The 15,890-nt window shown below is 37.5% G+C and overlaps 1 protein-coding gene across 2 annotated transcripts; it reads right to left on the reverse strand.

The window, feature by feature from the left end:
* Positions 1 to 3,352: 3,352 nt before the first annotated feature.
* On the reverse strand, positions 3,353 to 14,763 carry LOC100889024 (myb-like protein X). 2 transcript variants are annotated; one of them, XM_030987240.1, is made up of 7 exons: positions 14,470 to 14,763; positions 10,745 to 11,214; positions 9,747 to 9,876; positions 7,964 to 8,101; positions 6,479 to 6,747; positions 5,703 to 5,771; positions 3,353 to 3,538 (listed from the first exon to the last, which is right to left on the reverse strand). In XM_030987240.1, exons 1-7 carry the CDS (start codon positions 14,625 to 14,627, stop codon positions 3,480 to 3,482), a joined length of 1,293 nt encoding a protein of 430 aa, XP_030843100.1. In that variant the 5' UTR covers positions 14,628 to 14,763; the 3' UTR covers positions 3,353 to 3,479. The 2 variants fall into 2 exon arrangements, with proteins under 2 accessions (XP_030843100.1, XP_030843099.1); XM_030987239.1 differs by having other exon boundaries at positions 10,742 to 11,214; positions 14,470 to 14,762.
* Positions 14,764 to 15,890: the final 1,127 nt, after the last annotated feature.

Consider the following 15,890-nt stretch of genomic DNA (forward strand, 5'->3'; position numbering starts at 1 on the left):
TGTATTTGAGGCGAATTACAAAATAAAGAGGTACCATAACTGTTCAAAATATTCATTTTCTAGTTTCCACACAACTTTGTTTTTTAATTACATGTACACATGTATAATGTTTCAATAGATTTCTTTCAATTGTTCCTGAATTCATTAAAGGTAATACAAAGTTTTGTTACAGGGTCATGGATTTGGTTCAAATGAACATATTGGAAGCTTATGCGATCCTACAATATTCGATGATCGTTATCACGGTTGAAATCGAGTCTAAACTAAAGTGAAGAAATTGTGAATAATAAACTCTTTATATTGTATAGCTCCCCCTTGAGATTGATATTACTTTAAGCTTCAAAACAATGTTTCTAGACTGGAATCAACCTATTTTTATTCCCGTTTGGAAATTATATATCAGTACTGCATATTCTGAGTTTTTCATTGTCGCAGCTACCATTATATGGCCGTAGGCACCATTTGAAATTTATCGGGAGCACCAATAAATTTGATATTTTTTATTTCTCAAAATCCTTAGCGTTTTAGAGCGCAGTTTTTTCAAAGTTGCTTATTCACTAGGTTTCACAATGGTTATGAAAATTTAAATTTCATAATCCAATCCTGTTGAAATGTTACCAATGCTTTGTATTACCTTTAAATTACACGTTATTGACCCCTTTATATTATCTTAAAGTAAACGTAAGACGCTTCTTCATTTCGGTGGACAATTATACATGTATGTACCTAGTTATTTGATCTTTTATCACACACATATGAACAAACAAGACAGAATGATGTACATTTTGTAAGTATCTATATTCAATGATTTAATGCATATACGTGTACATTGTTTCATTAAAATGTATCATGATAAAACAAAAATTCACCTTATCTCTTGTATCATCCACTGAACAAATTTATTTTTCAGATAGCAAAATCTTAGAGGCCTTTTTAATTGCAACAATAGAGTAATGACAACTACGAAGTGTGACATCCATTGTGGCATGTTTTTCTTTCATCAATAACTATAACAATTTTTACCTGTCAAATAAAAAAAAAATTAAAAAAATTAAAACCTGTTGATGTTAGATGTTAAAGGCCCCACTGCACTACTTATAGCTACTTGCGCCCTCTATATAGCAAACAATGCCTAATTGGTGACCATTCGTCCCCCATGATCCTCTTTTAAAAAATGTTGAGAGCTGATTTGATGAAATAACCACCTGTCAGTGACCCTGCAGGGTGGACTAATCCCTCCTGTAAACTAGTACAGATGGGCTTCAATGGGCAATCTAACCTTTGTAATAAGTTCATTCCCCCCACAACAATGTATTTGACAATGTCCTTCTAGGCTTCTACCTACTGCATGGCCGGAGCACACTGTTGTTGCTTATCTAAATGTTATGAAATGTTCACTGTACTTCAATCCATGAACTTGGTTGTAATTTTAGTGCTGCTATTGCAAAAACCTAAACCTGGATAAGAATATTAATTACAATTGGGTAGTTCGACCCTGCACAAATTTAAACCACATTAAGTGAACATCACCAATACAATGGAACCTTGGTAATATGATTAGTGTTGTAATTTTGCCAGCCTCGGCTATCCTGATCTAAGAAGAAGTTCTCATTACAAGTTACCCGGTACATTATATTTATCATAATACGAACATATAATGTATGAGAATTGCTTTCATAAAAAAAGGTATACACTATTTCCTTGATCCTGAAAAGCTTGTGGGTTCTCACAGAAATTTGAGAACCAAATTCTATGACTTTTCATTTTGGTATACATGTAGGTTGCGGGATCCAAGCAGCGTATGGATACATGTGTTTTATATGTAGCACTTTTATTTGCGAAATTCAAGATGTGTACCTAGGCTTTTATCTGTGACTTTTAATTTCTACTAATAAACCTTATCAAATCATTACCATACAGTGAAATCTGTGTATATTATTTCATGTTTGTGATTGCCTCTCTCACAGTTTCCTTGATTTTCCAGGTTTTTCTACGACCATGGGAACCATAATGCTCGTTTTAATGAGTTTCCAATAAATACATATACAGCAAGTACAGAAGTCCAATGGAGTTCAATCATTTATGGATTTATTGCAAGATGTAAGGGGAGTCGAACTGACAGGGATTTATCCTGCCTTATCTGAATAATGTAATATATTTCATTCTTGCCTTCAAAGAGAAAGTCGAGTTCTGGGGAGAAGTGAAAAATAATTTGTGATCATTTCCATTGTTATTATGCAAGGTTGGAAGAACATTAGAAAAAATTGTTCTCTGAAAAGCACTGCTATTCAAATGCCTTCATATTCTAAATATGGCAGGTAACAGCTTAAAAATAAGGCCCAATTTGTATGCCACATGTTTGTGTAGTCCCATATACCCGTACATCTTTCTGTGTACAGTGCTTGTTACTTTACCAAGACTGGACCAAATTTCTTATCATTTTGATGACTCCAGAACCTTGCAGTACACACCAATACTTAATGCTACCTGATCAACCTTTTCTGATCGTTTCCACACTGCTTATTTCACAATGCAAGTGCATGGCCAGAACTCACTTTACCTTTACATAAAATCATGACTATTGGTGAATCCAACCTTTTTTTCTCACTGTGATGTACAAAGAAAATTCTAAGCTTAAAGGGAAAGACCAGTTTTGGAAACGCCCTCCTCTCAAAAAATGAAATGGAAGCTCTTGTTTCCAATCATGTGAAAGAAATATGTTTTGACGTGATGATACAAATTGTGCCCCAAAACTGCCTACTAATTGATATATTTGGTAAATTATTATATCTATTTTGACATGATAGATATCGCGCACGTGTCATGCACGTGTCGCATAGTCCCATATACATCTTTATGTGTACGGTGCTTGTAACTTTACCAAGACTGGGCCAAATTTCTTATAATTTTGATGATTCCAGAACCTTGCAGTACACACCAATACTTATATGCTAGATGATCAACCTTTTCTGATCAATTCCACAACGTTTCTTTCACAATGCAATCACATGACCATAACTGGTCTTTATCTTTAATGCTCAATATAAGAGCATACTGATTAGCAAAACGCACATGATTGCAATTGCAAAAAACACGTCAACAATAATTCTACTCTTTATCTTTAAATATATTCTTGCAAACTTGTCATGGTAATTTAAACAACCTGCTAGTAGTTGAACAAAAAAAAAAAAACCATTGAGAAAGTAATTTGTGTGATACCCATTGATGATCACTGTTGTCAGCTGTTCTATTTGACTGCAGCACGTGTTGCATACAGAGCCCTGTTCATGATTAAAAAGTGTCTTAAATAAATTTAAAGATAACAATTCACTTTTGTAAAGTCCAAAAATAAATATCTGCTGATAGTCAGAGGGGCATTAAAACGTATATAAACCAACCAAAAAATATTGCCTTTTTTTGGCTCTAAACAAACACATGTTCAGTTGATGTACAGAAGAATAAAATGATGTGAATATAGTTCACTGGCTTGCAGCTGTTGCTCTCATACTTCCCTGGTGTTTAGGTTTTCTCCTTTTTTCTGTATGAACAAAACAAAAACAGAACAAGTCAATTTAAAAAGGGGTATGATTAAATATCCCACTGTTACTATTGGAAGGGGGGGGGGGGGAGGTAAGAGAAGAGAGAGAAAAGGCAAGAGTAGAAAAGACTGAAAAGAATATGCTACAACTGCCCCCCCCCCAAGCACACACCTTTCTCAATGACCTTTTTAATCTGCATTTAATCCACTAAGAGTCGTGCTCAACCCTCAAAATACACGGGGCGGTGGGCGATTCGCCCCACCGTGAGCTACACAATCGCCCCCGTCAGAGTGCTCACGAGGGCGATTGCAAAATTAAAAATCGCCCCCGTGGAATTATAAAATAAAGATTATTTTTTCTGTTAACTTTCACACAATATTGAGTTTCAACTTTCAAACCTTAAACCAATGAAATGGAACTATGGAAGTATATTTTAATAGCGTGCAGGATTTCTCGCTCAAATTTTTCGGTCTATAGAGGCTGCCATTAATGTAAAGAAATAAATGCTTTTTCACCGCAAGATTGAGCTATATCTCCCATCTCCACATCTCTATGGGTATTACGGATAGTATTGTATTGCCGGAGTTAGAGGCGATCGCGCAAGGACCGAAACGTGGAGAAGTTTTTCGTTGTGAAAATCGTGAATCCTCTGAAATCTGGTGATTCCAAAAGACCAGCAAATAATGAACCTCGACCAGTAAATCAACCGAAAGCTAATATTAGTAAAAGGAAACCTGATGGCAAGGAGGCGAATGTATGGCTTGGACCAGATATTTTGTACAGAGGGAGGAGATCTGACCATTAGCTGCATGTTATAACTCGTAAAGTTGTAAGAAGGAAATAATGCCGACTATTAATGATAATGATGAAATAGGAAAGACTTTAGGAGTATCATGGGTACCAATTTAAAGAAAATTTGTATTTAAAAAAAGCCCCCGTCAGTACTAAAAGAGCCCCCGTGAGAAGGCTCACTGGTTTTTTTTTTAAATTTTGGAAGAGCCCCTGTGGACAAAAGATTAATTTGAGCCCTGGTTGTGCTCCTTCACCTTTTTAATCTGCATTTAATCCACTAGAGTTGTGCTCTTTCACCTCCCCCCAAGTATCTGAACCCAATATCATGCACCAGTCACTGCCTTCATATTGAAAACATCAAATTTTAATTTTAATTATCAAATCATTCAATTTCAGAGTTTGACAAACTAGGCCCTAAAATAGTCAATTCCCGAGAAAATATACCTAAAACTTATCACTTTGACTCGGGCATAAATTCTGGCAAAGAAACTACATTTTTTAGGGAAACTGTTTTCTGTAAACATGTTAGGAATCCAATATTTTGAGATTGTTTGCACTTGCAAAATATTGTCACTTTCATGAAGATTTTTCTATCCAATGGACAACAAAAATAACCCTGCAGCAACATGGTAAATAAGATTCTGGGATGAACAACATGTACATTTTGAAGTTTTAAAGGTAATACAAAGTTTTGGTATGGGGCCATGAATTTGGTTCAGATGAACATATTGGAAGCATGTACGATCCTACAATATTCAGTGATCGTTGTCACGGTTGAAATCGAGTCTAAAGTTATGAAATTGTAAATAATACACTTTATGTTGTATAGCTCCCTCTCAAGGTCAAGATATTAATTGAGATATAAAACAATATTTCTTGACTAAATCAACCGATTAACTATTCCTGTTTGAAAATTATTTATCACAACTATTATATTCCGAGATTTTCATGGTCGCAGCTACCATTGTACGGCCATAGGCGCTATTTCAAATTTATCAAAATTTACCGGGAGCACAGGTAAATTTTGCTCGAAAGTAGACTTGTTTTAGGGGCTAAATTTTCTAATGCTTATACTACATCCACAGGGGCATCCAAATATATCAAAATTGTAAAGAATCACTATCCACCCAATTTTCAAAATTTCCCAAAACTTTGTATTACCTTTAAAAACAACCTTATGATTTCAACTTTTTTTTCCTAATACTCAAAGTGAAATATTTACTATCAAATTAGTCTGGTTCAGTCCATTTCATTTTCATTTTTTCATATGCTTTGTAAAGTAACATCATCTTGTGTCAGAATTGTTTTTTTTAAATAAGGGGGAAGAAAGAGTACCTAGTCACGTTTTATTTTGAAGCGATTGATACTTACCTTTTGGATTGTGGAAAGCAAGACTGGGTTTTCCTTGTCGTTTTAGTAGTCTAGCCTTGTGTTTGATCACTGGGAAAATGAAATATGAAGAAAAAATAGAAGTTTTAGTAATACACAGAAACTAGATGGATGCATGCAGTCGAAAATGATGCCTCCGCCATAGAGCGATTTAACAAACCAAAACAGAGGCAATTTTAAAATTCAAGTTTGATTGTAATGCATTAACAGGTTCTCAGAATATCGTGATTACAAGCTATTTTACATAAACATGTATGACCCTTTGAAACTTGATTTCGTGACCCCAAAATCTAATCAGTTCATTGGCTCTGCAAGATACTTACGTCTTGAGTTTGATAGTAATCCATCCGTCAGTTTTAATGAGAATGCATTCACAAGCTCTTTTTGCACAATAATGAGCCCCATGAGTGACCTTTGACCCCAAAATCTAATCAGATATTGGCTCTGCAAGATACATATATGACCCAAGTTTGGCGGTAATCCATCAATCAGTTTTTGAGATAACGCGATCATGACAACTGGACGTACAGACGGACGGACAACCAGAAAACATAATGCCTCCAGCTACTTTGAAGGGGAGGCATATAAATACAACCAAGATAAACTGATGAATGCAGAAAAGGAAACTTACTGAGCACAACTTTTGTATTTATGTTTTCAACTCGTTTTTTGTAATTCAATAGCCAAGAAATCTACAAATGTTTTGAGCTCATAAACACATTGAAGGTTTTCAAGAAAGGTGAAGTTTCAGCATGTACCTGATTCCCGTTTGATCTTAGCTCCATACAGCTGCTGCTGCAAGAAGTCCAATGCCATGTCCGATTTAGGAGGCGGGGCCTTCTTCTTGCGAGAGATTGCATGAACCTCAAAGCCTTCAACCGTCTGGGGCTCATCCGCGGATAGAGGAATGTAGTCGTGCTCCTCCTCATCAAAGTCCATCTTGCTATCAGTATCAAACATTGTGTGATGCGAATCCTCCCTTGTCTTTTGATAAGTATGAGTAGCAAGTGAGGGCTCAGTGAGTTGTCTGGTCAAAAGAAGAAATTTGCTTTTTTTAAAACAAATTACACAACATAATTTTCACTCTTTTCATACTAAACATATAATGTTGTTGCTTAATCATTATGGTTATTTGGAATGCGAGTTAAGCTATGGTCACAAATCAGAGCAGCGACCGACCGATCAGTAGCCTGCTCGGTCGCTGCTGGAATGTAGGCATCGCCCAGCGATTAGGTCGGTGCCCAGGCGGCGACCGCCCAGGCACCGAGCGTATTTTGGGCGGCGAGTGAAAAGTGAGCAGGCGCCCCCCAAATTTTAACTCCGCGCTAAAACTTCAGCGGCGACCGAGCGATGCCCTAAAAACGAGCAGTGTCTGGGCGGCCGCCGCTCGGTGGCCGGGCAGCCGCCGGGCAGAATTGGTTAAAAACTCGCCGCTCGGCTGCCGAGCAGGCTACTTTTGGGTAATGTGACCATAGCATTACAAGATATAATATGTATCACCATTTTTTGTAAAGAAATATCAATAAAGATATAAACAACACCATAAGAGCATTTTAACAAATACTATTAAGAGACACATGTACAATGTACATGTAGCTGTCTGTAGGTAGATCTCATGTTAAAGGTAAAGATCAGTTCTGGTCATGCGATTGCATTGTGAAAGAAAACGTTTTGGAATCGATCAGAAAAGGTTGATCATCTAGCATATAAGTATTGGTGTGTACTGCAAGGTTCTGGAATCATCAAAATGATAAAAAAATTTGGCTCAGTCTTAGTAAAGTTACAAGCACTGTACACAGAAAGATGTATATATATGGGACTATGCGACACGTGCGTGACATCCATCAGGTCCAAATAAGATATTATAATTTACCAAATATATCAATTAGTAGGCAGTTTCCCGGCAAAATTTGTATCATCACATATTAGTCAAAACATATTCTTTCACATGACTGGTAATAAGAGCTTCCATATTCATTTTTTGAGACAGGGGCGTTTCCAAAACTGGTCTTTAATTTTAAACATGTACATTATATGAATATTGCATAATGGGAACATGATTTGGTGAATGATTCTAATACTTACATGCAAATGCAATATACTTTAGTTTTGCATAAAAAATAGCTGGACATAGCTGTAATTCTAATTTGGTTGATATAAAAAATAAAGGAAATCAATTACATATATGGTTTCTAGGTTATTCGTTTTAATGAAGAAAGAGCATGTATTTCAAGTCTACTCACACATCTGGTATCCTAGCAACCTCAGACAAGAAATCTTCTGGTAGTCGGGAATGCTCCAGAGAAATCTTCTTCCGATTTTTCTGTAGCTTCAGGAGTTTATCTCGATTCCTTCTCTTCTCCTTGGCTCTCTCCTCTGATCTGAAGTCATAAATTGAAAAGAAGACCAAATAGAATTATCCAGTCAAATAGAGATTACTCTGAACCAGTGAAATATTCTGAAACGTTCCCTTTCTTTGCAGAATATCTTGGGCTATGTTACTATCTATCAGTCAAATGCAATATGGTCAAATAAATAAGAAAACAAATACAGCATTGAATATTTTCATCCAAATAATAATTAAGTTCTGGTAGATAACTGCGGCAATTTAAAGTGTATGTACATTGTATGTGCATGCCCCGTACCACAACATCTACAGGCAATTTACTCTTTTCAACATAATTATAATGACCACCACTTTGCAGAAAATTATCAAAGATGTTTCTTTGAGTGAGATGAGATCAAATCTTATTTTCAAGAAGTTTCAAGATAGTACCGGTATATAGTCAGTTTTCATGTGTAGTAGGTCTGTTTTCACTCACACCAGACTTGGTGGAAATACCTTTAATGGGTGTACAAGTCTTGCACACAACAAACCCATGGTTCCATCAAGATATATACCCCCTAGTCTCTCCGATAGTCTTCAGGTAAGTAAAACAAAGATAACAAATTTTCCATATGAGACGATTAGTGGAAAGTGCAGAGCATTACATACACGTAAGGCCTGTTGGTCATAAAACGGCAGGCTAATCCTGGTGGTTGACAAAACCTGGTATAGGGTAAACACCTGAACGTGTTGAATTCCCCATTCGAGCCCACTACTAGTACTATGCATCTTTAAATGCTGAACACTGCTATCCAATAATACAATTCATAATTTCTGCACATTCATTTTGTGAAAGATACAGTTAAGGGTTATATTTGAGATGTGGTGTTGGGTTAAAGATAAAATTGAGTTCTGGTCACGCGATTGCATTGTGAAAGAAATGGTGTGGAAACGATCAGAAAAGATTGATCATATAGCATATAGTATTGATGTGCACTTCAACGTTCTGGAATCATTAAAATGACAAGAAATTTGGCCCAGTCTTGGCAAGTAACAAGCACTGTAAACAGAAAGATGTGCATGTATATGGGGCGACACAAAAATGTGGCATAAAAATGAGGCCCGATTTTTTAAGCTGTTACATGTCATATTTATAATATGAAAGCATTTGAAGAGCCATGCTTTTCAAGGAACATTTTTGCTCTGATGTTCTTCCACACTTGCATAATAACAATGAAAACACTCACAAATTATTTTTCACCTTTCCCCTGAACTCAACCTTCTCTTTAGTAGTCAAGGTTAGGGTTAGGCTGTGGGTTACGGTTAGTGTTAAAATTTGACAGCGAAGTATTTTTCAAAAGAGCATATAGAGTGGTGAAGTGTGACGTCATCAAAAATCAAATTTTAGAATTTCTCAATTTTTTCTTCATTTTCCGAAAGAGCATCAAAAATAATGTCCAAATGTCAAAAACCAATTGAATATGATAAGTATTGGCTGAGATATGACCATCTGAATAAATATATGTCCTATGGGAACTCAGTGTTATATGCTCTGGCTCCTAATGGTTAGGAGCCAGAGCATATAAAAAAAAAATTGAGAAATTCTAAAATTAGATTTTGATGACGTCACAGCTTCGGTACTCTTTGTTGTAAAATTACCATTACCCCTTGAAGGAAGAAATTGTGACCTTTGACCTTACCTCTTTGTTTGTTGTAGAGCTTGTGAGATGGAGTCGAGGGCCTCTTGTCTGCTTGCTGAGAAGGAGGATACATCTGGTGGTGCATCATCATCATCATCACTCTCTGGATCTGGCTCCTTGGAAATAGATGCTATCAGTGCCGAAAACAAATTGACATTAAAGTGGTCAAAGTTTCTCATTTTTGAGAAGGGCATCAAGGGAAAAGTGCAATGATGTCTCACGTTATTCTAGGGCCTCTAGGCGAACAACAATAATACTAATAAGAGCAACTGATATAGCGCTCATGTCCATTCCACAGTGTCCCTCATGGATGGCGCCTAGACATTATTACCCTTGGTTTATAGCTGAGCTGCCAAAGTACCTATTTACACCTGGGTGGAGAGTGGCAAATGTAGATTGACATCTTGTCAATGGATGTTAATGCCCAGATGGGATTTGAACCCTGTACCTTGTGATCTATAGTTCAGTGATATATCCACTAGACCACAATGCCTCTACAACACATATATACAGTGCAATGTTGTGTGGAGTTGCATTCATACTACAACAAATCCTTTCTCTCCTGCCGGTTCCTTCCTCTTTTTCTGCAATCGTTAGTGACAATTAACCACTTCTATTTGTACCCTACAACCAATAATATTATTGCTACTACTAATACTACTGCTGCTGCTACTACTAATACTTATACTACTACTACTACTACTACTACTAATACACTACTACACTACCTACTACTACAACTACTACTATTACTACTGTTTACATTCATGCACATCCTTCTACTACTGCAACTACTTGGGCTTTAGAACATGAAATCAATATTTTTTTTCTTTCTCTCCATGCAATTAACATTTTCTATCAATATGCTCCACTGCCAATCTACTAAGCACATGGTAGAGATAGCAATACACTGAATACAATTCAAATTCCCTTTGGTAGGTTCAAGCTTGTTGAATAAAATCCCTGTATCTAAAACATTGTTTCTATTATTTCACCTCCTTTTGTTGCACTTGGGTGCTGTTGTGAACTTGAATCATCTTTGTCCAAGGTATTCTTCTCATTCTCACTGTCCTCCCCCTCCTCCTCCTCTGCTTCCTCCTCCTCCTCCTCCTCCTCCTCTTCCTCCTCCTCCTTCTCTTCTTTCTCCTCATTCTCTTCCAATTCTATTGTTTCATCATCCTTTTCTTTGACAGCTGGTACTGTGAATTCAGTCTCCTCTAATTCTTGAATTTTGTGTCGTCTCCTTGCTTTGCTACCACTTCTCTTTGTCATATCCAACTTTTGCTGGAGTGCATCCTCCTCATTGGATTGCAAGTTAAAATGGCAACCAACATCATCCTCATCACTACCCTCTTCCTTGTCAGCTTGCTTTATAGCTGGAGTTCTTTGTCTCTTCTCTACGGATGATTTGTCTGTATTTGGGCTCTTATGTCTCGGTGTCTTACTGTTAGAGATCATCATATCTTGCCTACAAAAGTAAAGACAATGAAAACAAAAAGAAAGGCAAGGGATTATAACTGTTAGATCAACTAGACGGAGAGTTGATAGAAAATATAAAGAAAAAATATTAGGCCGATAGCTACAGCCATCTCAACATGAGAAGAAAAACTGTGAACAGTGATGTCATTGTTGGAGCCCAAAATAGAGATTTTTGCAAAATAATATATGAATATGTATGAGCTCCGATCACATCGTGCGTGAAACAAATTTAGTGTAGTCTCACACATAGTACCTTATTCTCAGCACTCGACATTCAAGGCTAGCCGCTGATGAGTTAATTTACTTTTGCGCAAAGTTTTAAAATTGTTGTCCGGGCAATGACACGCCTATTTCCTCGGGCCTGTCTAATTATGAACGTAATTTCGTGACATGAAATTGATTATTTCAAGGCTCTCACGTACTGATTGGCGTAGAAGGAAGGGCCTACTTAAGAGCTGGATATCTCCTATTTTATGGAACTTCTGGAGTCGGCAGATGGGCGAGTTGTCTAGACTTAGTGAAAGAAAATACTTTCTTTTAATCTTTGTTTTATTATAAACAAATTAACATAGAGCCTAGGGAGCCAGATATAGCCAATCAGGGTGAAGGTCCCATCTACTCTAGGCCTAGGCTAGGCGCCAACTTACGAAAATGAGGCCGAGAGGGGATGAACGTAATGCGCATGCGCTAGATGTAAGCTAAAGACAGTTCTACGTGCATAGTGCTGGGTCTATATTAATTATTATCAATTATCATTCATAGGCCCTAGGGGGAGGGGGTCTAAATACAATGTCTAGATCTACAAAAACTTAAAACACTCATTCTAGTAATCTAGATCATCTAATTCTAAGTTCCTGTCATAGATCTAGATCTAAAGTTAGATCTAACTATTAGACTAGATCTAGATCTAGACCCTAGACCTAGACTATTTATTTCATCATTGTTTTAATAGATCTAATTATCAAGTAAGATTTAGAATCTAGACCTTATTTATTGATAGCTATAAGGCAGGGGCGGATCTAGCTTTTTGCTCAGGGGGGGGGTTGACCAATAATGACGATGCGGAGCATCGTCCACGAGCCGCGAAGCGGCGAACCGATTTTTTTTGGGTGTTTATTTGAACCCCGTAAGTGATGTTTTCCTGGCATCTATTAACACAATGGAGACCATAAAAAGCAGTGCATGATAACGTCTTTTTAAATCAAGTAACAGTTAAATACACAGTTATATCCAGAGTTATCATGTGTTTGGTTAAGTTACCAGATGAGTTGAATATCTTCTCACAATATTTGCACTTGAAAGGGTTTCTCTCCAGCGTGCGTTCTTTTTTCTTTCTTTTTTTTTTTTTTTTTTTTCTTTTTTTTTTTCCTTTTTTTTTTATTTATTTTTTTAATGTGGGGATTTTGGGGATGAGAATCGGCAACGCTGGCCTAGCTTGTCACTTCTGCGGTGGCCCGTGTCCTCAAAAAAGCTGATGGGGGGGGGGGGGGGGCAAGGGACTCTGTGACATTTGTTCGCCCAACCCCGCCCCCCCCCTCCACCCAAAAATTAATAATAATAATAATAATAATAATAATAATAATAATAATAATAATAATAATAATAATAATAATAAATGAAATAAATACATAGAAATAGAATAAAATAAAATTACAAGTTTAAAAAAAAAGATAAGATTTAAAAAAATGGTCCCCGGATTTTTGTTGGGGGGGGGGGGGGGATGCAACCCCCCCAACCAGTAGGGGCGCTGGTCCGAGAATAAGGATCGTCTTCATAAACGAGGATCGTCTTCGTAAACACAGACCGATGCGTCCTCAAAAATAAGGACCGTCTGCATTTTTGCAGACGTTTCATATTTTTGATCGGTGCATTGGCGATGCAAAAAACGGATTCTGCAATGATTTTCTTGATGCATTTTACATTGACATTGTACAGAGACTTTCACATTATAAGCAATAAATCCTTGGGAAGACGGACAACCCATAAAAGTAGACGGTGAACTAGGGTTATTTTCCCCCGGGGAATCCATTTTTGGCATCGCCAGCAGGCCGTTCTGTAACATGAAACCCCCAGAGCGCCAATGAAAAAAAACGTCCTCAAAAATGCAGACAACCCTTATTTTTGAGGACGCATTTTGTCCTCGTTTATGAGGATATCCTTGTTTATGAGTAGGGTGTCTGATCGCGCACCCGATGTTGTGTGCTAAAATCTTTCCCATAGAGATTGCATGCATCCCTATGTGGTCTATGTGCATTGCGCGACCAAGCAAAATTGGTCAATGATTTTATGACAAATTTGAAATTCAAACCTTTATAACAAATGATCCTGAAGGTGAAACTCAATAAATGTGGTGTCATATGAAAGAGCAGGTTTTTCTCCATATTCCCCATAGGGGGCCACCCCCAGAATTCTAAAAATATTTTGCTCAAAACAGCGATTTAAACATCGTTTCCATGGTAACTCGGAGATTTACCAATTTCACAAACTGCTCCCCCGAGGAATAAGTTGGGCCAGCTGTCAAGAATATATCCATGCACTTATTTTTTCTCTAGTCCCAAGGGATCATTTGTTACAACAGTTTGAAAATACCCTTGCTCCACGCTTTGCATATCGTGCTGTGCATTAGCTGTGCAGCTTTTGAGCAGAAATTATAACTCTGCGTGAACCACTTTTCTGTCAATTCTGACCAAAATGCTATGAATATTGCACAGTTTTTGAGGGGCTGTATCTTTTGATAGAAACATCGGTGAGTCTTGAAATTTGAAAGGTATTATTCTGATTACATTTTTTATTCCAATATCCAACAAAAATGGTGAAAAACGATCCCAAATTGAAAATAGAAAAATCGTTCAGACACCCTATTATGAGGACGATCCTCATTCTTGGACCAGCGCCCCTACTGCCAACCCCCCCCCCTCTACATCCGCTTCTGTAAGGGCAGTAAATATTTTCGGCGCTAGTGTAGCAAGGTATCCAAAATATAGCCTACTAAAACAGACCTCAAATTTTAGACCCCAAATTTCGTGTTTATCATTATCTCTAGGGTTAGGGTTAGGGTTAGGGTTAGGGTTAACTTAGGGTTAGGGTTAGGGTTAGGGTAATGATGACCACAAAATTTGGGGTCTGTTTTAGTAGGCTATATTTTGGATACCTTGCTACATTCAAAATTACACATATAAAAACAGTACGATTCTTCTAACATATCGTGATGCATTCTGAGTTTCTGACGTTCATTGACATTTACCGTTCAGACTTTCCATTGGCCCCACTCGTTGACTTTTGTGCGTGCTGTGTGGCATCGTTTCTTCTTTGGCTCGTTCCCTTGCGAGGTTTTACTTTCTCCGCCGTTCTGGGACTGGGCGTCATAACCCCCTGCTCCCTCTGTGCCCTTGTCTTTACCATGGTTTTTGAATATACGTAACAGTTTTCCCGAAATCACCCATAAAATCAATTTTACACGATCCGACGATTTTCTGTTTGGCTTTGCCACACATGTGCGTCATTGATGGAGTGTAGTCTTTCCTCAAGGGCTGCCCTGCAATTCATATCCTAGAATTGTGGTGAATGATTTTGTTTATGCCTGGTTGTAAAAGTATTGTAACCCTACAACTACACAGATCAATTTTCTTTCACAATATATTTTCAATATCATGGGTATATTCAATTCATCGGCATTCTCGTGAAATAAGCCACTGCACATGCATGCTTATTCACTTTGTACACAGCAGTGCATTGCGTCTAATGCCTGTGGGGGATTCAACCTCGACCGCTGTGACCGCGCCGTTTGTCCTACCAGTTTCGTTTGTCCGTCAGACATAATATGTGGGTTTTCTGCTCGCACGGAACGTCCGTGCGGTTTGCTATCCGCACAGTCTGTCCTCACATTGTTTTACGTGTATATTTGATAAAAGGAAGCAACTCGGCAAATCAATGTATTTAGACTCATTGTAAATCATGTGATTGACATTTTTTTCTAGAAATTACATAATAATAACTCTTTACAATTTTTTTTTAAAGCAAATGGGCCAGTCCTTTTGAAAGTAGAAGTGAATATTTTAACCTTTATTCTATGAAGGCATACTCGTGATGTCGGCCCCACAACTGTTGTAATCGATTATACTTTTGTACGTGGCTTCGTACTTCTGAATCAACCAACTCACTACTAGTATATACCACTGATCTCTACGGTATATACTCGTGATCCAGGCCCAGCCCCAAGTATTTGGGGGCGTTTCGAGGTTTAATGAAGGAGTTAAATGGGAAATAAAAGTGATTAAAAATGGGGTTGAAAGTGAGTGGAGGAGGCTAGAGTATTTAAGATAAGGTAGAGCGTAGCACAAATTGGCGGATGCTCAGGGGGTAGGGGCATTTAATTACGGTCAGATGACCATATCTTAATACCACTGGCAGGTCACTAATTGGCGTATGGACCCGCCCCTTCTTTGAACAAAAAAAAAAAGGAAAGGAAAGAAAAAGAAAGGAAAGGAAAAGTAAAGAAAAAAAGGCTAAAAACACGAGTTAAAAGTGGACTCATTAGGGCACTCACTTATCCGTATCAGGGGAAAAAATACTTGGGGTTTCGGGGTGAATTAGCCCCCGAAATGCCAAAAAAGAGCCCCCGAAAGTCATAAAAAAGGCCCCTGAAATTTTTAAAGTATTTTTTTC

The sequence above is a fragment of the Strongylocentrotus purpuratus genome, unplaced genomic scaffold (assembly GCF_000002235.5).
Source record: "Strongylocentrotus purpuratus isolate Spur 01 unplaced genomic scaffold, Spur_5.0 spur5_scaffold_16, whole genome shotgun sequence".
Taxonomy (NCBI): Eukaryota; Metazoa; Echinodermata; class Echinoidea; order Camarodonta; family Strongylocentrotidae; genus Strongylocentrotus; species Strongylocentrotus purpuratus.